The following is a 22,454-nucleotide window of genomic DNA, read 5'->3' as shown; positions in this document are numbered from 1 at the left end:
TCCCTAACTCCAGTTTGAGATATCTACAAGGTCATTCTGACTAGTCAAAATGTAATTTTAGATATCTAAAAAGGACAATTTAGATATCTACAATTGAGGGGAATTAATTGTTACACACTGGTATTTTAACTTGAAAAGAGAAGGACAATGTAAGGATACCGCAGCCTCCAGGTTAGAGAACTGAATATAGATTCATAAGAACAGTACATATTTTCTCACTTCCCCTTACTGGTAGCTCTTCATGCATATATTAAGTAAAAAATTTCTGTAATACATGTCAATAAAAAATCCACAGCAATTACTCTTCTCACAGTTCTCAACTACTTACTACCAAAGAAATAGTCCTGAAATCTATTGACAATGTATTGTGTGGATTATCCAGAGTCTGTGCAGTCACGGCAAATTGGAGGTACGCGGGCGTCTGCACAGAACCTACGCGTACACCTTCTGATGACGAAAGTTACGGCACACGGCACCTCGCGTAGGCTACTTGTGGATGCGGAAAGTATAATTTCGGCTTAAGTGAGAATGTTTTTCGTTAAGAAGTGGAACCAATCCTTTGAGTAAAGAGTTTCCAATACTGGCTTCCAACACGTCTGTTTTATGTGAATCAGTCTGTCGATTAAATTTGTTTTATATCATCGGGATACATGCTGCAGTGCTGCTGGGAGCTATTTGAAAAATACATATATGTCACACGTGGGGTGAAATGTACAAATTGTAAGCTTTGTATGTGAACATATAATCCTGTTATTCGTCTTGCATGATTACACTTTCATACAAATTTCATGTAACAGTATGTTATGTATCTTGTATACTGCTAGTTTATTGCAATGTATATGTTTTGTATATGACATAACCATCAATAATAAAAAAACAAAACTATACACCAAGTATTGTTTTTTGCTGCACCGCCATCACAGACTTCATCCGTAAAAGGAAATGCCTCAGGTATCATCATGTGAACTAAGTGTGGAAGGACTATCTTGTGATAGCAATTGGTAAGAATCTGTTATCACGTGTCACATGAAAACTCTGAGCCAAGAAAGACAATAAGTAAAAGATGAAAAGACGAAAATGAACAGATTTCCATATATGAACAGCTTCAAGCAACAAAGGTCCACAGCATGCCTTGTTTAGGGTGAAGGTTGTCAGCAGAGATATATAGTGAAAGCGGGTAAATGGTCGGTATGAGCCTCTTAGGACACGGCCATGTGAACACTGTTGTCACATGAGCTTCAACGCATTATTTAAGATTTATCACTGATGCTGGTACGGACCAGGAACAACGTGTGAAGGTTATACATAGCTACAATATATCAACATGGTGGATTGTGTTGAGTTCATGGTGGAGTTCATTTCAAGCTTTTCATTCTTTTTCAATGGGAATGTTTTTCTCAAACTACTATATAAAATACTTCATCAAGGTACTGTGTTGAGCGATATGTCAAAACCTTCCAACCGTCCACCATCAGCCCAACAATATGTCATTGCCGATATATACACACAGGTGTGTATGTGGCGTAGTTTTTAGTGACTAAACTTAACCAAACCTTAACCACAGAGGTGGCAGATCATGAAACGCTCATATGAATCATTTTTGTATTTTGGAGGGCACTGACAAATGACCCATGTTCTCATTTACTTTGAAGGACTTGTTTGCTAAAAACGTTTCTGTCTCTTCCTCATTCAGTGACCATAAGGCATACGTACGTAAATGTTTTCAGATCAAGCAACATCACTTTATCACTAAAAAAGGGGCTGTGTTGGTGGGGGTACCAGTGAGACGTTGTTATCAGGCGGCAACCTCCGGTTCTGGAAAGTGAAGCCAGTGTGTAAGTGCCTTGAACTTGCATTATTTCTAATAGCCATTGGGGGCGGCTACTCTTGGCATTTTGGCCATCCCCATCTTGTTTTTTTGCAACCAGAACTGGGTCGTGTCTAGAAAGTAACCCCCACCCCCCAAGTTGTGAGATGGTTAAGGTTAGGCATTGACTTCAAGTGGTTATGGTTCGTCGGGTGGCAAGTCTTGCGAGAGTTTCCGCATGTTTTCTCATTTTGGGGTTTGTCTTCTAGACACAACCCCAGAAGATACATGAGAGGGTGGAGCTAAGTGCAACCGAACACTGAACAGGATAGTTTTGAACTGAAAACACACTGTGAAGGGGTTAAAGTTGTAAGACGAAAACACGGACAACTTGTAGACTGGACAGCGCTGTGGTGGTGACCTGTCAATCACAAGGTAGCCACGCCCTAAAGCATCCCCTGCTTTATGGTCTATTTGACTCTAAATGGGACCATAACTTAATAAATGAACATCGTGCTGTATTGAAGAAGACTTGACACTAGCAATTGAGACCATAAACTCATGTTTACAATGTTTACTGAGGTAATAAATCAAGTGGGAGGTAGGCTCATTTTCTCATAGACTTCTATACAATCAGACTTCTTTTAGCAACCGGAGGAGAACCCCCTGCTCGTCGTTAGAAAGACTGCAAGCTTAAGGCACTTCAGCATCGGCTTCACTTTTCAGAACCGGGGATTGCTCACTGGTTTTGACACAGCTTTAATTGAACGTTGTTATTAATGTTATTGTAAAATCAAATATATTGAATATTTAATCACATCAATGATATAAAACATTGCACTCATTTACAATTACAGTATGTGAGGAAGGAATAAATAGGGTCAGGGGTCTGCAACCAGCGGCTCCGGAGGTCCATGCGGCTCTTTAGCCCCTCTCCAGTGGCTCCCTGTGAACTGTTTTTGTTTACATTTTCATTTTTATTTCTCATTGTTGTAGGTCTATGGTACGTATTATGAGAATAAAGTCATAATATTATAAAGTAGTAATTTTACGTGTTTTTTTCTCGTAAAGTTATGACTTTATTCTCGTAATATTACGACTTTTCCTCGTAAAATTACGACTTTATTCTCGTAATATTACGACTTTTTTTCTCGTAAAATTATGACTTTATTCTCGTAATATTACAACTTTTTTCTCGTAAAATGACTTTATTCTTGTAATATAACGACTTTTTCTTGTAAAATTATGACTTTATTCTCGTAATATTAAGACAGATTTTTTTTTGGTCTAAAATGGCTCTTTTGATACTAAAGGTTGCCGACCCCTGGTGTGGGGGGGTTAGGTGCCTTTTTTCAATTCAAGCCCATGTGTCCTTCACAATTAAGCACGGGCCTGATCCAGAATGACCCCCTCCTTGCCTCCTTGCATGGTAAACAAATGTGAAACACTGCATTTATAATACATGTGTGTTATATGCTATGTAATGTCTCAAGTGTCCATTTGTCTCAGTATGGTATATTTTGAAGACCTCAAGTAGACATGCTGTCCCTCGTGCTGTTTACATGTCACACATGGCGCCTCGCTGCCCCTCCACGTGCCCCTCCCCCCGACCTGACTCCTTTCACCCCGCTGCCAAAATATGTGAAAGTCAATCCCAACAAGCTCTGCTGCTGCTGCTCGGCTCAGCTCAGCGAGCTGGTGTTATTTTAAACCAGACACCATGATGGTAGCAGCACGGAGCAGCCCCACGGAGCAGCCCCACGGAGCTCCGCGAGGATCCACCCTCCTATAACCCGTGAAAACAAACAAACAAACGCTTCTGTCTGTGGAGAACCAGATTCTGTGGGTTTTTTTCCCCGTCGTCGAGTCTCAGATGTCGCTCCCGGTGGTGCTGCCGGGGTCTTGCTGTCCGGTTCTCGGAGGTCCGCAGCTCTCTGAGCCGTCTTACCGAAACCGACCCCGCGGCTTGTCCGCCGCCTCTTCCCGGATTACCGGCGGCTCCGGCGGCGCCTCTCGGCTGCTGCTGCCCGGCCGGCCGCTGCTCTCGCTGGGCTTGTTGCAGCTGCTGCTCGGCGGCTCCATGGTGGCGTTGTGCTTCGGAGCTCTCTCCCTCAGCAACTCACCACCCATCCGAAACTCATGTCCCTTCTGGGCTGGATCCTCGGTAAGTCAGACAGCCACGGCGGCTTCTAGCAGTGTGTGCACGACATGTTTCAATGTTTTATGGCAACTGTGCCTCTAAAACTTTCTCACAGTAACAAAAATAGCCAGAGTTCAACAGTATAGTAGGCTATAGGCTGTATTCCAGGCTAACAGGCTCCATACAGTCATGTGAATTAATCCTACACAGGTACAAAGTGTTTATATATTTAGCATTTTAAATAGACAGAAAAACAATGCTCTATATGGCATTATGAGCTGTAGCCACTGTGACTGGTTTCCATTAATACAGTCAGTCAGTCAGGGACACTATGACATGAGACTGTCAGACGCTTCCTCACGTATGTTACTGTCTGTCAGAGCTACTGGAGTGCTAGTTTGATGTATAGTATTTCACTGGAGCGTGAGCAATACAGGTTCCTGTCAAAGAAAAAGAAATCCCATAAAACAAGACACTTCTGCAGACCTGATGGGTATTTAGTCTACTATATAGATATCTATGTGTAAGTCCAACAGATCAAGACCCATCAGCAGCAGTATAGGACTATAGGCTGTTAGACAGGCTGTATAAGCAAACAAACAAACTTGTTTGGAAGTGAAAACAAGCCTGCAAAAGGCTCCATAAATCAACATGCATACATACCCAGACAGAAACTTGTTGGTTCAGTTTCTGTGGTAACTGCATCAACAAAATCGGCGTGTTAAAAAACACACTTCCTACATTTAAATGTTCCTGTGAGCTCAGCATAACACATCATGCATTAGTTGTTTTCATTCAACCTTTATTTATACTTGAGAGGTCATTGAGGGGCGACCCCTTATTTACAATGAAAGAGTCAGTTACAAAAACACAAAGGGAAACAACAACAACAACAGTAACAATGAGATATACAAACAGAGATTTATGATTTATAGAAATGTGTACATATGTATATGTATTGCTTTTAAGGATCGGCTGACTTATATGAAACGGGTCCAACGTGAGTTGAATGTGCATTGGCAGGTTGTTATACAGTATATGTATGAAGTGTCTGTGTCGTCACTACGCTGCATTTTTATAGACTATGATAATCTGGTCATGGGTCACATGTATTGTCCATGTTTTTTGTTGTTGTTGTTTTTTCCACCACGGCAGAGCATTACTAGCCGAATCACTGGTTGATTTTGCATCTTCAGTGTAGAGGTTATATGATCCCAGCCAACATGGTTATGTGGGCCCCACATGGGTTATGCTGGGGGTACCTGGGTACCAAGTTGGTATGGGCCCAAAATGGGCATCTTATCTGGAGCCCAATTTGTTAACTAAGTAGGTCCCACATGGGCTCCCCATGTGGGCTACCCATGTGGGTCATAGGTGGGTCACTAATGGGAAATTAGTGCATGGGAATATAAGGATCGGCTGATGTTTTTTTTTTTCAGGAGTGATACCGATTATTATTATTATTATTATTATTATTATTATTATTATTAGCTTAATCAAGGAGACCGATAACCGAGGGGGCTATGGTCAGAAGTGTAGCCGTAATACGACAATGTTTTTTGACCATGAAGCTGATTGTTACTCTGCAATTCTCTTGTTTATCACTGAAGTGTATGAACTACACTGCACACTGGATTCTTTACTAACAGTGACAAACAGAATGACGGCTGACTTATATGACACAGGTCCAACGTGAGTTGAATGTGCATCGGCAGGTTGTTATACAGTATATGTATGAAGTGTCTGTATCGTCACTGTGGTCATAGGTCACATGTCTCGTCCGTGTTTTTTGTTGTTGTTTTTTCCACCATGGCAGAGCATTACCAGCCGAATCACTGGTTGATTTTGCAACTTCAGTGTAGAGGTTATATGATGTTTACCTTACGCAGAGCCTAATGATAAAGATTGCTTGATTGCACGGGGCAGGTAAAATGCTATCAAATCTAGCTACTCGCTTGCCCTATAGGGCAACCTTATCAAGTTTTGCCATACCACACCTCTTCTCTGTTCACTACACTGGCTCCCTGTTGCAGATTCATCCAGTTCATAACTGTGGTTCTGGCCTACAGGGCAGTGAAGGTATCTGCTCCTTCCTACCTCCAAGCCGTGGTCACGACGTTTAGCCGTAGGAGCCTTTGGTCGCTCCTCTGGGTCAGACTCTTCTCTGTTCTGGATCCACAGTGGTGGACTGAACTCCCTGGATTTTCAGTCTGGATTACATTTAGCTATATATGTGCATTTGTTTGTAGATGTCTGTGTATCTGTTTGTATAGTTCTGTGTCGTGTTTTTTTTTTTCACACAATGTTGCACCACATGAAAATAATTTTTCTCCGTGTGTTTCCAGGTCATTCTGTCTGGCATCGTAGGCCTCACAACATGGAGAAGGCCCATGCTGTTACTGGTAAGGGATATTGACTTGCATTGATTACAATGTTGTGTTGCTGTTAAATTTAAATCTGAATCTGAAAGCTGAAATGAAAACCTGCAGACTGGTTTAGAAAATTACTCTTTTTGTTTTTTTAGACGCATTTTTGATGATTTCTGCTGTCAGTGCTGTCCTCAGTGCAAATACATTGTGTTTCCTGTGACCGCTTCACAATAAAAGCCACCTCGGTGTTCTCCAGTTGAGTCTTTAAATGTGAAGCAGCAGCAATAGGACATGTTTGGTTGGCATTAGCAGTAACTTAATCCAGCTCTGATACGGCTGTAGGATTCAGTGGTGGGCTGTGTATTTTAGACCTAGGCTTTCAGTGTTAGGCTCCCGCAATCAAACCGTCTTCAAATAACCTTGTCATGACACTAAGGCTATAGGCTACTGTCATTTGACGTAACCACCCCTTATTCACAGTTACAGTAACCTTTATCAAGTGGAATAAAGTGATTTATTCTCGCTCCCACTGCTGCTGCGGCGATCAGTCCCTGTCTCTGTAGCCTAATTGTCCAAAAGTCAAAATTTAATGAAAAAAGACAGAAGTAATCAAAATTCGCAACATGTTTTTATCTAACAAAATATTCTGCTTTAATCCACATTTGTTGATGTTTAGCCTTTCAAAAGCATTTTCACTGCGGCCAAAAAACTGCTCTCCCGCTGTACAACTTAACACAATCAGGATTCAACAGGCTTCCACAGATTCCAGCCAAGCTGCTGGGCAAAAAAAAACACACATATGCCAAAATACACACTCAAAGGCACAGCCAGGCCACTGAAACATTCACACCAGCAGCACTGATCTAAAGCAAGCAATAATCAGTTGCTAATGCGTAAAAATTCATTAAACTTACCATGTTCATCATTTCAAGACAAAGTCCGTCCTCCTGTCTTTCTTTAAAAAGAGTTCAGTGACACGGGAAAATGCTTTGCCAGTAAATCTGGAGCAAACGCTCCAAACTTACGCTAAATTGTGGCGAGGAAAAACTGGCATGGCCATTTTCAAAGGGGTCCCGTGACCTCTGACCTCGAGATATGTGAATGAAACGAGTCCCCTTTACAGACATGCCCACTTTATAATAATCACATGAGGTTTGGGGCAAGTCATAGTCAAGTCAGCACACTGACACACTTGCACTTATCCTGAAGCAATCCGCATCTTAAATGCTTCACCAACTGTATTTAACAAACACATAGTCATAGTCAAGTCAGCACACACTGACCGGGCCAGTGAAAGAGCAGACTCTGCTGGCCCTGACAGTCCACTTGATACAATTAGAGATGCCCCAATCATTTTTGCCGCCGATCATGAATGAGCCATATTGACCAATAACAATCGTTAAAGTGATATATACGCATTTGTGCTTCTATTTCTACACGTGGAATGATATTTGCGCATTTGCAGATCGCTTCCTGTGGATTTATGGGCCACATGACATTTGTAACTTTCCTCCAGTTTGTTTACGGAATTTTGTCCAGTTGGTACCGCAGCAGGTCTGTAGATAATAGTTGTAATCCACAGAAGACAATTCACAAATATGTACCATGATCTGCAACACAAATACACCAATACAAAAATACGTTTGTTGATAGTGAAATATTTGCTGATCATGGTACATATTTGTGAATAGTCTTCTGTGGATTACAACTAATAAAGTCCAATAAAAACTTCCATAGAGAGAAAGAGATGCAGTTATGATGTAACTGGTTTAATGTGTACTCAAAGACGCGTGTTGCTCTGCACCTTGGCCTGCTGAACGAACTGCCAAACAAACGTCCACTGGGGAAAAGTGCAACGCTAACATCAGTTTATAATAAGCACAAGTCAAACATCGACCCACTCACAGGAACATTTCTGATGTATCCTCAAATACACTCTTTTGCTTCTTTCAGTACTAAAAATATATCAACAATACATTTGAACACTGCTTTTATAGCAATAAGGGGAAATTTGTGATTTCAGTTGGACTATATCCTAATGGACTTGGACTTGGACTTATATAGCGCTTTTTCTAGTCTTCCGACCACTCAAAGCGCTTTACACTACATGTCAGTATTCACCCATTCACACACACATTCACATACACTGATGGCAGAGGCTACTAAGGTGCCAACTTTGCCCATCAGGATTTAATCTAAATACTCATTCACACACCGATGGCTATGCCTCCGGGAGCAATTATTATTTTTTTTTTTTTTTTTTTTAATCTAATGTCATCTCACCTCTCCCTGTGTTTGCATATGGTCCATGCTACAGTAACTGTTTTGTCACTTGCTGTTTGTTTACATCGTGTTTTATTCAATGTTTTTTTTTTTTTTACAGAATATGTCCACAGGGTTAGACACAAGTGTTCAAACCACAATAATCCATGTTACCTTCCTTTTTCATCCCTCCCCATCCCTCCATCTCCAGGTCAATGTGTTTGTCCTGCTGTCTGTGGTGTGTGTGCTCCTTAATCTGGCTGGATTCATCCTGTGCTGCCAGGGAGCCCAGCTGGTTTCCAGTATGACCAGCTGCCAACTGGTGAGGATGCTACCTGTGTGTGTGTGTGTGTTTGTGTGTCTGGTTTTGGTCTCATCATTTGTAGAGTTTCTGTATCTCCTTCTTTCACCTTCACGGTGTGTCTCTGCTTCCCTCTGTTCTTTCCTGTTGAAAGTCAATGGGATCATGCTTACTCATCTTTTTGATGTATTCCATGTTGAACTACTTTGCTGGGGTAATGATATAACACGGCGAGTAAGCCAAAGAATGCACAGTGAAATCCTCGAGGACGCTGGTGTCCTCAGCTGACCTCCCTCTCTGAGGCAGTAGCGGCCTCAGTTTTAAAGCTGGAGTGAAGATAAACTACCACATGTACTAATGTGTACACCACTTGTATATGGCATATCCTGTTGACCTCATATGTCCCTCTAAAGATCCCCTATCCCCCCCTAAAAAACCAAGTGGGTCTATGGTAGGGAGGGTCCACTTTGAGTCTCATTGACTGATAATTTCATTATCATGAAATGTTTATTTTTCTGCGGCCTCTTTTCACACTAACAGAGTGCATTTCAGGTCATTTCTATTTCATTCCAGCAGTTTTTTTGTTTTCTTATTGCAGCATCAGGGCAGAGCCAGTTATGTGATTTTCTCTCTTCTCATTCAGACAGAGGCAATAGCCAAGCACTGTTTGTCTCGATGACTAAAGGCCAGATTTACTAAGACTTTTTGCAGCTGTATATGCATTTGAGGGAGGATTGCACAAATAATAGGAGGAGACATGTTAACAGGATGATTATGTATTCCTCTGGATTTACTAAGGTCGTGCAATTTTGCGGTGGAAAACTGTTCGCCTCTGAGGACCGGTCATAAACAAATAGGGCAGATGGGGATAATGACAGCCACGAGGAAGGATTGTAGTGGGGGAAAAGAAACATGCATCAAATTCAGACGTCAACATAACTAAAAGATTTTTAGAAAGAAAAGTGCACTCAGTAGAGTACAGATGTCCTCCAGGTGTGTCTCCCACTCCCCTCCCAAACAAAGAAGAGTTGAATCTCACCCCGGTTGTCCCTCTCTGCTCCCTTACAGTCAAGATGGCAGAGATAGATAACAAAAACAGGGATTTATTCATCTCGTATCTTGTGCCTAACAGACTGGGGGACAAGGAAGACAAGAGGAGATGGGAACACAAGGGCACAACCGTGACATTATATAAAACAGTCATGACACTGTGAAACAAAACAGATAAAAGGACATTTGTAATTAAAATTAAATAAAAATTGTAATTAATACTAATAAAAATTAGTTTCATTATTTTTTTCCCAATGCTGTGGTTATATTTTATCTGTATTTATTCATGTGATTATTTCATAATGTCTATTTATTGTAATTAATTGAACTCAGTGTACTGTTCGTGTGTGTATTCATATGTTTGCAGTTGGTCATTGGGGGTATTTTACAGCTACACAGCATTTCACTCTTGGCTTTGACCGGGGAAAATGATCTCTGGCAGGTCAGGCTGCAGGAAATGTGATGAGTCATGTTCAGGCTGGAGCTTCTCTCTTTGTGACCTTTTGACCGTTCCTGCTGTTGAGTTGTCTTTCCTTCCTCCCTCCCTCCCTCTGCCAGGCTTCCTCTCCTCTGATTCTTTCCTGTCGCTCTGTTTTTTCACGTCTGTCCTGTCTGTGAGGGTGTCGGAGGTAAAAGAATAGATTGGGTTACGCAGTGTTTTGCACTCTGCCCTATAAATAGAGGTCTGTGTGTTTGTCTGATGTTTGTACTTTGACCAGCGGTGAGACTCGGCACCTGGCGCTAAAACGTTTATGGCCGTCTAAAAAAACGCTAGAAACCATCTCAAATCAAAGTGGGGGGATGAAATCGTCCATTGCAATGATCCACATGACCTCCATATGTCAGACATAGTTTGATGATCCAATTTAATTAGATACTGTATATATTGCACAGACTGCATCTGGAGAAGGCTCGCCCAACTCTATCCAGAATTTGGCCCAACCTGGTCAACGGTACAACCGAAACCCGGCAACCCTTATTCATTCATTTTGGGCTCAGCCTAATATGAGACGATTTTGGGTTACGGTCTGTGAAACATTCGTGTCTCGTCCGTGTGACGAGGCCATAGACGCAGCGCCATGTCTGGCAGTTTTGGGCGTTGTTCATAGAGATCTGAATCGCTCTCGAGCCCACGCTGTTGCTTTTCCGTCATTTTTAGGGAAGACGTCTCATTCTGTATAATTGGAAATCTACACCCTCACCTCCCCCCCATGCATAACTCCTGATATACCCTTCAGGGGCTCAGTTAATAAATTACAAAAAGTATGGCAGCCATTCCTGCACTACTATAATAATGTTTATTACTTTACTATAATAAGAAATATAACTTAAAGGGGCAGTGTGTAGGATTTTGCGGCATCTAGTGGTGAGGTTGCAGATTGCAACCAACTGAAACTTCTCCCGTGTGGCAAGCGTGTAGGAGAACTACGGTGGCCGTCGTGATAAATGTGAAAACACGAATAGCCCTCCTTAGAGCGTGAGTGTTTGGTTTGTCTGTTCTGGGTTACTGTAGAAACATGGCGCGTAGATATCAACGGTTCATTTTAAGCTAATGAAAACACAAAGATTTTTATCTTCAGGTGATTATACACTAAAGAAAACATACTTATTAATATTATATTCCATTTCTGCTAATAGAGCCCCCTAAATGCTACACACTGTTCTTTTAATGCCTGTAACTGATAATAACTGTTTTTTTTGCTTCATTTATTTATTTTGGGATTTATATCCTTATAATAATTTTTAATAATATTGTTTTTTTTTAATTTTATTTATTGAATTTATTTCTTCTGTTGGCCAGTTTCCCAGAGTGGTGGGATGCAGATGTTGGCATACTGTATAATGTGTAAATGGTTGAAAACCCAATAAAACCATTTGAATAGATTAAATGCTGATGCAGCAGATCTATCGCCGTACTCCCGATGTAGCTTCATGTGGCGTCAAATGTAAACAGATACTTTCATCTGTAAATGATATTTCACTGACTCATTGCTTGTGCAGAAATGTAAACTTACTCTTAACGTTACATCATGTTGAGGTTTGAAACAAACATTATTATCAAATCAGAATCCAGTATGGCATCTCCTCATCACGTCGGAATCTTTCCAAAGTGTGATATAAGGCAGGAGATCAATTAAACCTTTTTAATACATTTTATTATTTGTTAAGTTGCTCCTGAAGAAGAGGCCTAGATGTTTTTTGGGGGGCATCATGAATTATGAAATGTGTTAAATCTTAACAATCTTGTGTGTGTGTGTGTTGTTTCAGAGTGAGGCTGGAGATGTGTGTTACTGCTGCTCCCTCTCACCCAGCTCCAAATGTCCCGAGGAGAAGCTGCTGGAGCTCCACCCTGCCCACTCCTGCAGCACCATGAGGATCCTGCTCAAGGTACACCTCTATACATCACTGCTGTTATCCACCGTGAGCTGATCAGTGGATACATCCTGTGCACATTTAATAGAGTTACACATATACGCATTTATAATCATCACGTTAGAAAAGAAAAATGTGGACAACAGATACTGAGAGTCACTTCTATTCATTCATAGATCTCTGCACTGATTTACAGATGTTCCTGCTTTAATCACAATAAATGTTATTTCTTTTTTTATGCTGATTTAAACACATCTACTGGTTGGAGAGTATAAATGATATGGGTTTTACCTAGTGTGTACAGAGAAATACTGTAAGTTACACATTTTTACTAAAAATTGAACAATAAAAGACATCAAAACTTAATTTCATAATTCCATACACAATTTGTATTTGTTAGAAATCTATATTTACATGATTTAATATTTGCGGCACATTGGCTCCACATATTTAGCTTGTGCTTGTTTACAGAGTGACAGAATGATGAATGGTTGGTCAGTTGAGTCATGCTTTCAAATGTCTATGCTTAGTGTAATGTCTAAAACCAACACCTCTCCCGCCTTATTGGATAACTCCTGCACCATGCGTGCTGCACCGGGTACCAAAATAGCAAAGAGAAGAGCAAAATGCATCTCAACTATCAGTCATCAACTTTTTGTAATGCACTATTCTATGCACCTTGTGACTATTGAGCCCTTGGTCTGATTTGAATGTGCACAACAGATAAAATAGTTCTGTCTGCTCTGTTTGAACTGATCTGATCTGGTGTCTTTTTCTCTCTACAGAAAGTGTTGTTTGCACTGTGTGCCCTGAACGCTTTCACCACAGCCGTGTGCCTTATGGCAGCTGCCCTGAGATACCTGCAGATCTTCACCACAAGAACACCCTGCATGGTACGATCACACCACAGTCAGGTCTGCTGCAGCCAGGCTAATGTTGGGCACTACCAACAATGGGTTGGTTTTATAGTCTACTGCTGGGAAATATCCAAAACAGGGCTGTCATGTTATAATTTTACTACATGATCATCGTGGCCAAAAGAGTTCACAATATTATCGTGATATCTATAGAAAATATGAGAAAAAAATGATAATATGCTATCAGTCAAATTCATCTTTGTTTATTGTGCATTTTATCTCTTTTTTGGCAAATGAATTACACTCAAAATACGAGTGCAGAGAGGTGGAGAGAGAGTCTGTGACTATAATTGTGTGTATATATAAGTGATGGAAACATGACACCCGGATGGACACGCTATTTTTCGCCCCTTTTTCCGCAGCTTTCTTTGTCATCTCAGACACAAATTCTGTCCGTCTCCGTTCAAGCAGCGCTCGAATAACGTTCCAAAATAGTCAGCGGCGAGTTTGAAGAGAGACCGAATAAGTAACAGTGTGTGTGAGTGCAGGAGGGTGTCAGCACTTAGCTGGACGCAGACATTTCTATGATATTTTTTTTAAAAATACAGCTACGAACACCTTTAAGGCTCACTAATGAAGATTGTTTATTATTTGCTGTTTATTAATAAAAGGATCCCCATTAGCCCCTGCTGATCCGGTTGCTGGGTTTCATAGTATCTTGTTTGTTTTGTCTGTACACAAACAGAAATGTAAAAAAAATGACATGTGGTTTTATGTTCTAGCAGTTGGACTGGAGTGCACAGACATTAGAGTGGTGTTGATCTTCTCATCTCATTCTCCAAAAGAAAGCAAAAAAACATATTTTCCAAAATGTTGAACTATTTGTTTAACAACCCCGTCAGCTTCAGAGTTCATTCTTGACCCTGGAAGTAGCAGTTGAGTTTTACCTCAAGGCCCAAGTTGTCACTGTCCTGATCATTTCACATGGTCTTATCAGTAGTGTGGAGTTTTCATGGATTTGTTTTCTCTACTTTTTAAGCACTTTTGTGTCCGTGTGGACTTAAAAAAAGCCTTGAACCTCAGCTTATAAAACCACGTTGATAGTTTGTGCTGCATTTTATTAGTCTATGTTCTGCTGTCACTGTGCCCACTGGTCATGTGACCACAGTGTGTCTGATATAATACAGGGTTTCTGGGGGATCCTTAAAAAGTCTTCAGTTCAATTGTCTAAAATTTAGCCCAGTGCCCACTGTAAAAGATTTCTCAAATGTTAGCAGATGTTGAAAGTGTGAGAGACCCACCACACATAACGACATGTATTGATACAGTTAACAGTTTTGTTCCTATATTGTGTGGAGAGCAAAGATTTGCGACTTTGTATCCTCGGTTGTCCTCGAGGTTCCCCTCTCACAACACGATATCAGGTCGTAAATATTGTTTAATATTTCAAAACGGTGCGGCCAGGATGGACTTTCGAGCAGATCGGATGATGTAAAAAAACACTCAACATACCTCACACCACAGGAACATCTGGCAAGATAATCTTTAGAACCATCAATAAATCCGAGCTTGGCTGACCGTTGTCGGGAGGGGGGCGGGGGGGAATCGGACCCCAAAACTGCTTGATTCTCTCTTGTGTAGTGTGAACCCTGCTTTAGATTCAATTCTGCTTCACTTTGCTGCGATGGGGAAGTGCAAATTGACCCAGACGTGTATAGAGAATACAATGTTTGATACGTGTTTAAAGGCAGAGGGTAGCCCGTGTGAAGCCTGATGCTGCAGAGATTTTGTAATAGCATTTAACATGATGTGTGATGTCACGTGTCTCTGCTCTGTGATAGGACGAGCACAGGGCCACAGTGGAAGAAAGGGAGGATCCTGCTCAGGTCCCAGACCCTGATGAGTTTGTGGCACCAGCCCCTCCCCCCTCCTACTTCTCCACTTTCTACTCCTACACACCTCGCCTGGCTCGCCGGTAACCCCCCCCCCAACTACATCTATACTTTAGTCCTGTTTTTAGCTCGATAGAACATAACTCACTCACTGGTTTGTTGTTTGACTTGTGTGTTTCAGGATCCTTGGGGACAGTGTGATCCCTCTCCCTCATATCTACGGGGCTCGGATCAAAGGGGTGGAGGTCTTCTGTCCTCTAGACCCCCCACCTCCATATGAGGTTGTCGCTGGAAGCTCCACCGACGCAGTCACACAGGTACACTCCAAATTAACATCCTTTACACTACAGCCTAACCGATGCTGGATTTTTGAGGCCGATACTGATTTCAATATTTGAGTTTAAAAAAAACAGATAATATATCGGCGGATAGTAATGATTTTAAAAAACAGACTCATAACATAAAAAAACAATCTTGATACGGGTCCCCGAGATTTTTTTTTTTTTTGCGACCCAGATACATACTGAGCAGGACATTCTATAGTTGAAAAATCAACTTAAACTTGAAATGGAGACACTGTTATAATGACCTGAAACCTAACTTGCTATTTCTGTGCTGCAGTTTCTTGTTACTTATCAGCTGAGACATAAAAAGTTTGAAAATCTGTGTTTGGTTGATTATTTCTTTGTTGTTCCAATGCTGATTGGCATTGCATTTTACATCGTTGGAAAGCCTGTTTATTTACCTTCACAATGATGTCCAACTTGTAAGGATCATGCATTTGTGGGATGAGCACCACAGCTGATTATGTGTTGGTCACAAAGGCCGTTCCATTCTCTCTACTCCCACATTGTGGAGGTAGTCTGTGATAACCCTGGCTCTGTGGGGGGTGAGCGTTGTCATTTTGGAGGATGAAGTTAGGTCCCAGATTGTGGAGATATGGGATCGCCACTGGCTGCAGAATCTCATCCCGATATCTCCCTGCATTGAGATGGCCTTCAATGATGACAAGCCTTGTTTTGCCAGTGGTTTCACTGAGGGAACACACAACCACTCTGGCTGACCTGCAACGAATCCTGGTTGAGGAATGGAACGCCATCCCACAGCAACGTGTGACCAGGTTGGTGACCAACAAAACAAGAGTCAATACCAACAGGAGAATACACTGGCAAATTTTTCTTGGGCGCTACCCACATAATCAGCTGTGCTGCTCATCCCACAAATGCATGATCCTTACAAGTTGGACATCATTGTGAAGGTAAATAAACAGGCTTTCCAACGATGTAAAATACAAGGACAGTTAGCATTGTAACAACAGAGAAATAATCCACCAAACACAAATCTCCAAACTTTTTTTCCGAGTTTATGATTAAGAATTTTTTTTTTTATATAACGGTCGCTATATCGTGACAGAAGTACATGAAACAGGTAACCTGAAAAAAGTCATTTGTTTCCGGTGTCCTCCGGTGCTCCTAACGGCATCTGCAAGATTTCACATACCGGAGGAAAACAAGCAGTAAGAGCTGATCTGAGGTCTGCTGTCCAGCTGCCATCTATGAGAGCCGGCTGTCAATCACTGGCGAATTCCGACCAAACGGTCAAACTAGGCAGCGCTGATCAAATATGAATCACTATTATGTTATGTTAATGCCTATTTCTCTCCTCAGATGTTTTCACAATCATCTTGTAGTGCACGGTTTAGCTGCAAAATGAGAAAGTTTGTGCCTATCGAAATGTTTATGTTCAACTGCTCTTTGACTTAAACTTGGAAACTGGCAGCTCGTCATGTTGATGAATTCTGGGTGTAAAGAGATATTTGAATTTGTCAATAAATTATAATTACCATCTCAACATCTTCTGCCTATCCCAGTGTGATGATGTGTGTTTGTTTATTTCAGGAGACAGAGATTGCTCTGACAGAGTTGACTGTGAACCCGACTGACTCTCCACCAGGAGCCTCCGTTCGAGGTAGGAGCCAGTTACACACAGTGTGGAAGGGGGGGGATCTGGGAACGTAAAACTCAGAGATACCTGCTCTGGTAATCTTTCTACTGCCCTGCGATTGGATGATCATTTGGAACAAAACACTGGGACAGTGGGTGCTCCAGTGTCATTTACAGGAAAGGTATCATACTACCAAGCTGTTTCACTTGTGCAAGGCAAAACTCTATTAAGACATATTTTGTTGTTTTATCGTTCCAGTTTTTCTACACATGTTGCCACGTCTCGACAGGTTCCCCTGAGGTGGGGCTGCGTTGTCTGTGTGGAAGTGCACCCGCAGCTTTACTGTCGGTTTGTTTACGTGCGTGCTAGTGCTACAGTGGGCTTTCTTGGCTGAGGTTTACCTCAGTGTGTCAAGGCCTGAATTTCATTATCTCACGCCTGCGGGGAGATAATGAAAATCTTTTTGTAACAGATCATACTTGACAACAAAGTTCACTTAGCAATGTTAAAAATTTGAATATTATCCTTTGTAATATCAGTTCCATTTGTGTGCACATGATGTATGACAAAATGAAAGAATCCAATTTTCATTTTTATGTCAGCCAACCATCAAAACCACTGATTCTCTGAGATCTCCTTCAAACAGCAGAGCTTTCCACCAAATGTAACTGTCAAACAATTTGCTATAAATGGTCAATTTATATGAATTTGACGTAAGTTATTAGTTTTTATAAAGAAATGGTTTCGGTGTTATATGTAAGTCATGAAGTAAGTAGATTGTTAAAGGGAGTCTTATGCGTGGCTTTCAAAATCCATTCACGTAGAAGTTTTACTTGCAAGAATATTCATGAGAACTTGACACAACAATTTGGCTGTGACCTTTGGTTGTATGTTTTTAGGAATTCTGCTACCAGCCTGTATTTTACATGTAAGGAGTAATCGGTTATACACGTTCATGTCATTTTGGCTGCTTCTCTGATGATTCTGGTTGATGCACTCACGTCGTCCTGTACTCCTCATATTCGGGATACTGATATACTTTCAGCTGCTTGTAGCGGTCATGTGATCCCTGTCATATTTGTCCCACTCTATGTAAAACTCCCTTATGTTTGTGTATGTGATCAGACACACTTGTATGTGTGATGCATTCCGCATCTATGGAAATGTGTGCCACATTTGTTAGTTGGAGCATCCACCCATCTTCTGTCAGTCTGTGTTAGAATGAATGTCAGACACTGTCTTTTGTTCTAATAGCACTTGTGTCCATCTGTCTTTTTTTTGCTTAGACGGCAGTTCCCAAATGGTATCGGCATCACCAGGCGTCCTTACGCAAGCCAAACCTCAGCTCCAACCCCAGCTCCAGCCTCAGTCCCAGCTCCAGCTCCAGCCTCAGTCCCAGCTCCAGCCCCAGCCTCCTCCTCAGCAGCAGCAGCAGCAGCAGCCTTCTGCAGCACTGACCACCAGGAGGAAAGCGAGGATCCACCGCTCCAACAGTGACCCCGTGTTGATGGACCTCGCTGCTAAAGGTTGGCTTTCCTTTTCTTTTTGCTCATTAACAACTATGCAATTATGGGGAGGTTTGTACACCAGCGTGAGATGATTTGTGATCCAATCTGCACCTCAGTAAGACATTTCATTCAGCAGATCCATCAACACTCTACGATCAACCCTTTGAGATTTATTCAGTACGGTATCTAAGGGTGCTTTCACACCTAACCTGTTTGGTTCAGGTTAAAACGAACTCCGGTCCGTTTGCCCTGGTTAGTACACTTCCAAACGGACTCTGGTGCGGTTCGTTTTGTGGTGTGAAAGCAAAAAACGAACCAACCACAGGATTTTATGATAGTAGATATGTGATTTTTAGTATGATTTCAAAAAGCTAAAGAACTAATAAATCCATCTGCTGATAATGAAATCTATTCAGGAAACCATCTTATTGATCTGTAATTTAAGTACTGTATATATACATGTTTATATATGAACGTCAGTGCAGGTCTTTTCCCTGATTAATAGGTCAAAAGCTGTTAAAACTGCTGTGCTTGTAAAAAAAAATGTCCCACCCGTTTCACAGATGAAAAAAAAAAAGAATTTAATGAATTTAATGAACGGAAGGAGAAGCTTTTCATACAGTATAAAATACACACCGAGATACTGTAAGAATCACTTATGTCAATTAGATCAGTACATACTCCTTCATGGATGTTCCTATATCCACACCTTAAATCAACCACTTTTGTACCACTAAAGCTCTGTTTCACACTTAAAGCACTGTTTGCAAATGATATGTAGGATATATACCGGTACATCTGAGAACCTGAACCATCTTCTTCCCTTCTCTGATGTCTGCTGTAGTGCTGAACAGCAGCGACGCTCCCCTCGCTCCCTCTCCTCAGACCACAGATTCTTCCACCCAGACCTCCCAGCCCACGCTGGCTGCCTACACCCAGGGCCAGGTCACACTGCGACGGGGCAACACCGACAGCAGGACGCCCCGCCGGCCCCGGCCCTCCTCCATGGTGGACTACCAGAGCTACCGACACACACAGCAGCTGGTCAGAAAAATCCTGGAGCAGCCGACCGCCCAGGGCCTGGCCCCCGAGGTCCAGGAGCTGGTGGACAGCATACGGAATGTCCTGCAGTCAGATCAAGAGCACATGGAGGAGGCGGTACGCTGTGCCAGTTACATAGAACAGGTAGGAGTTCATACAGAAACATTTGTTGTTCAAAACTACAAATACAAAAACCAGTGAAGGGTAATTCACCCATTTGAGATTGGGTAAAGTACAAAAAAAGTTAATGCTTAAAGGATAAGGCTGGCATTATTTTTTCTTACAGTCAACAAATCCAATGAAAAGACCAAAACCAACAATGTGTTTCCATTGGTTCCTACTGAAGACGTAAATCTTTAAAAACACCTCACATTATATTGTGGCATTTTGAAAAAGGTGCAATAATTTCCTAAAGCAGCTTGTCACTGTACTTTTTATCAAACGTTACTCAAACAGGAGGAACGTTTGTTGGGGACTATTTTCAGCGGTGGATTAATCCACATTTGGTGCTCTAGTGAGTATTTGGGGCAGCAGGACGGTGTATGTGGAGCCAAATTAAACTACAGTGAGTGTGTTTCATGGTAACGAAGGAACGCGCAGTTTTGGTTTGGCTCTTTTTTTAGGAGATTTGTTGACTACAAGAACAATATAAAATATAACTTAACCTGTAGACCGTGGTGATAAAGGTTATTTCAAGGCCATTTGATGAAAAAGTTCTGACACACTGTGACACTGTTGTTGTCAAAATGATTATTCACACGAACACACTTTAAATGTTAAGATTTTATTTTGTCACAGAGATACCAAACCAGTTCTAAAAGATATGTAATACTTATGTAATTATCAACTCTTATTATATTTTAACATTCAACAATATATGTCGCAAAGAAGTGGTGTACATAGTCTGAAAAACATGAAAGAATGAATTCATTAATTAATTAAACCCATTAATACTGCATGCAAAAAAGGGCATGTTTTTTTTGCCCAAAACTGCATGTGATTATCATAAAGTGGGCATGTCCGTAAAGGGGAGACTCGTGGGTACCCATGGAACCCATTTTCATTATATCACATATCTTGAGGTCAGAGGTCAAGGGACCCCTTTGAAAATGGCCATGCCAGTTTTTGTGGTGGTGCCAATGGATTCCTTACATTTTTTACTTTCATATGTTACCAGTAATTTCACTCTAGCTACTTTTTTTTCAATCAATTGACCAATTGAATAGGCCTAGCTTAGAATGTTACGCTCAGTTGCCAGTTTATTAGGTACACCCAGCTAAAACTAATGCAGTCTAATACAACAGTCCAGTAATAAATCCTCCTTCTAATCTCCAGTTTGTGTTGAAGCTGTTTTAGAAAGATGTTAAGTCAGCTCTATGATCATTCAGGAGGATGAAGCTTGTGCTGATGTTGAACTGTTATACAGAGAGGTGTTTCTGTGTCTAAATGGGGTGGACAAAATAACAGACACACCTGTCAGTATAACACTTGTGTATATATATAAATGAATAAATGGTGTGTTTGTTCTGTCTATATATTGAGCGGTCGTGAACATTAGTTTTCCTGTTGGCTTTCAGGTGTTCACTGACTCCGAGATGGGTCCCAGTCAGCCTAAACCTCCCCAGCAGCCGGCAGCCAGTTACTCCCAGACTTTCCCTCGCCCCCCCAGGAGAAGGCCCGGTCTGCTGCACCTGCAGAGCTGCGGGGACCTCAGCTCCTTCACCTGTGCCGCACTCCAGTCTGAGGAACATAGAGGAAACAGTAGAAGAGTGGGGTCGAGGGCGGGCTCTAGAGGGGGTTCAAGGGCCGGGTCAAGGACAGGGTCCCGTCTGGATCATCCTGAACGCCCTCACAGTCTGATCGGAGTCTTTAGAGAGACGGTGCTGTGAGGGGAAAACCAATCGTATTGAAATGATGTTGGATGGCAACACAGCTGGATGCTGTTGCTAAACTTTGAGAGAAAACTATTATAATCCAACCACTGAGGAGGATATGTGTGTGTGTGTGATGTGTGAAGATGAGTGTGTATGAGTGCAGTTTTTAAACAAAAAAAACAACCTTTTTGCTCTGCTGATACTGTTTTTGTGACAATTTATTTGTGAAATCAAAAAAATATGGGCACCTTATATTGAAAGATAGTACCCAGCATTCAAAGTTTTGTATGCTTTGAGATTTTAATATTGTAATATGTTTGCATTTGTTCCAGTCAACTCAATACTACGATGGCATATTAGGGCCATTGTAGCCGGGGGAGGTAATATTCCAAGAAAGAACTCAGAATTGCAATCGGCGGCTCATATTACTGTCGGTGGCATATGTGGTGTGCTGAGGTTGATCCAACCTTGCAAAGTGAAGCGATGTGGTTCCTAAACAAACACGCCCACTATTTTTCATTACCACAGCTTTGCACTGCACTGTTTTTCCTCGTTTTTTTTTTTTATCGTAAATTTACGACTTTATAATCTCGTAAATTTGTGAGTTTTTTTCTCGTAAATTTGCCACTTTAATCTCAGGTTATCAAAGTTTTTTTCTCGTAAATGTACTACTTTAATCTCGGAAATTCTACGTTTTTTTTCTCGGAATATTACCCCCCCTCCCCCGGCTCCGTCATCATTTTTTTTTTTTTACCTACAATGGCCCTAATAGGCCGTCGTACAATACAATAGTGTCATGGTGTTATTTAATGGTCAGATGCATCAGCGTTTCAGATATTGATAAAACAGTAATGCTTTATTTTATGGGTCCATAATTTCTTCATCAATCCTTATAAGTTCCTTGGAAAGAAATGTGGTACTAATTATGGGGAAAATGGGATCATTTTAAATGTTTTCATATTCAGCTCATATCAATTAATTAGAATTTAAGTGTACCACTTGAACCACTTTACCTTTTATATTTAGTACCAAGTTG

At 41.4% G+C, this 22,454-nt stretch overlaps 1 protein-coding gene across 1 annotated transcript; it reads left to right on the top strand.

Moving 5' to 3' along the window:
- Positions 1-3,552: 3,552 nt before the first annotated feature.
- Positions 3,553-21,545, top strand: fam189a2 (family with sequence similarity 189 member A2). Its single transcript, XM_074637537.1, has 11 exons — positions 3,553-3,971; positions 6,293-6,349; positions 8,790-8,900; positions 12,198-12,317; positions 13,088-13,195; positions 15,001-15,134; positions 15,233-15,368; positions 16,950-17,019; positions 18,282-18,521; positions 19,348-19,688; positions 21,122-21,545. The coding sequence occupies exons 1-11, from the start codon at positions 3,681-3,683 to the stop codon at positions 21,431-21,433; spliced, it is 1,920 nt and encodes a 639-aa protein (XP_074493638.1). The 5' UTR covers positions 3,553-3,680; the 3' UTR covers positions 21,434-21,545.
- The last annotated feature ends 909 nt before the right edge of the window (positions 21,546-22,454 follow it).

This window comes from Sebastes fasciatus, chromosome 6 (assembly GCF_043250625.1).
Source record: "Sebastes fasciatus isolate fSebFas1 chromosome 6, fSebFas1.pri, whole genome shotgun sequence".
Classification (NCBI taxonomy): domain Eukaryota; kingdom Metazoa; phylum Chordata; class Actinopteri; order Perciformes; family Sebastidae; genus Sebastes; species Sebastes fasciatus.
Note: the sequence above shows the minus strand (reverse complement) of the source record. Positions and strands in the feature narration are given on the sequence as shown.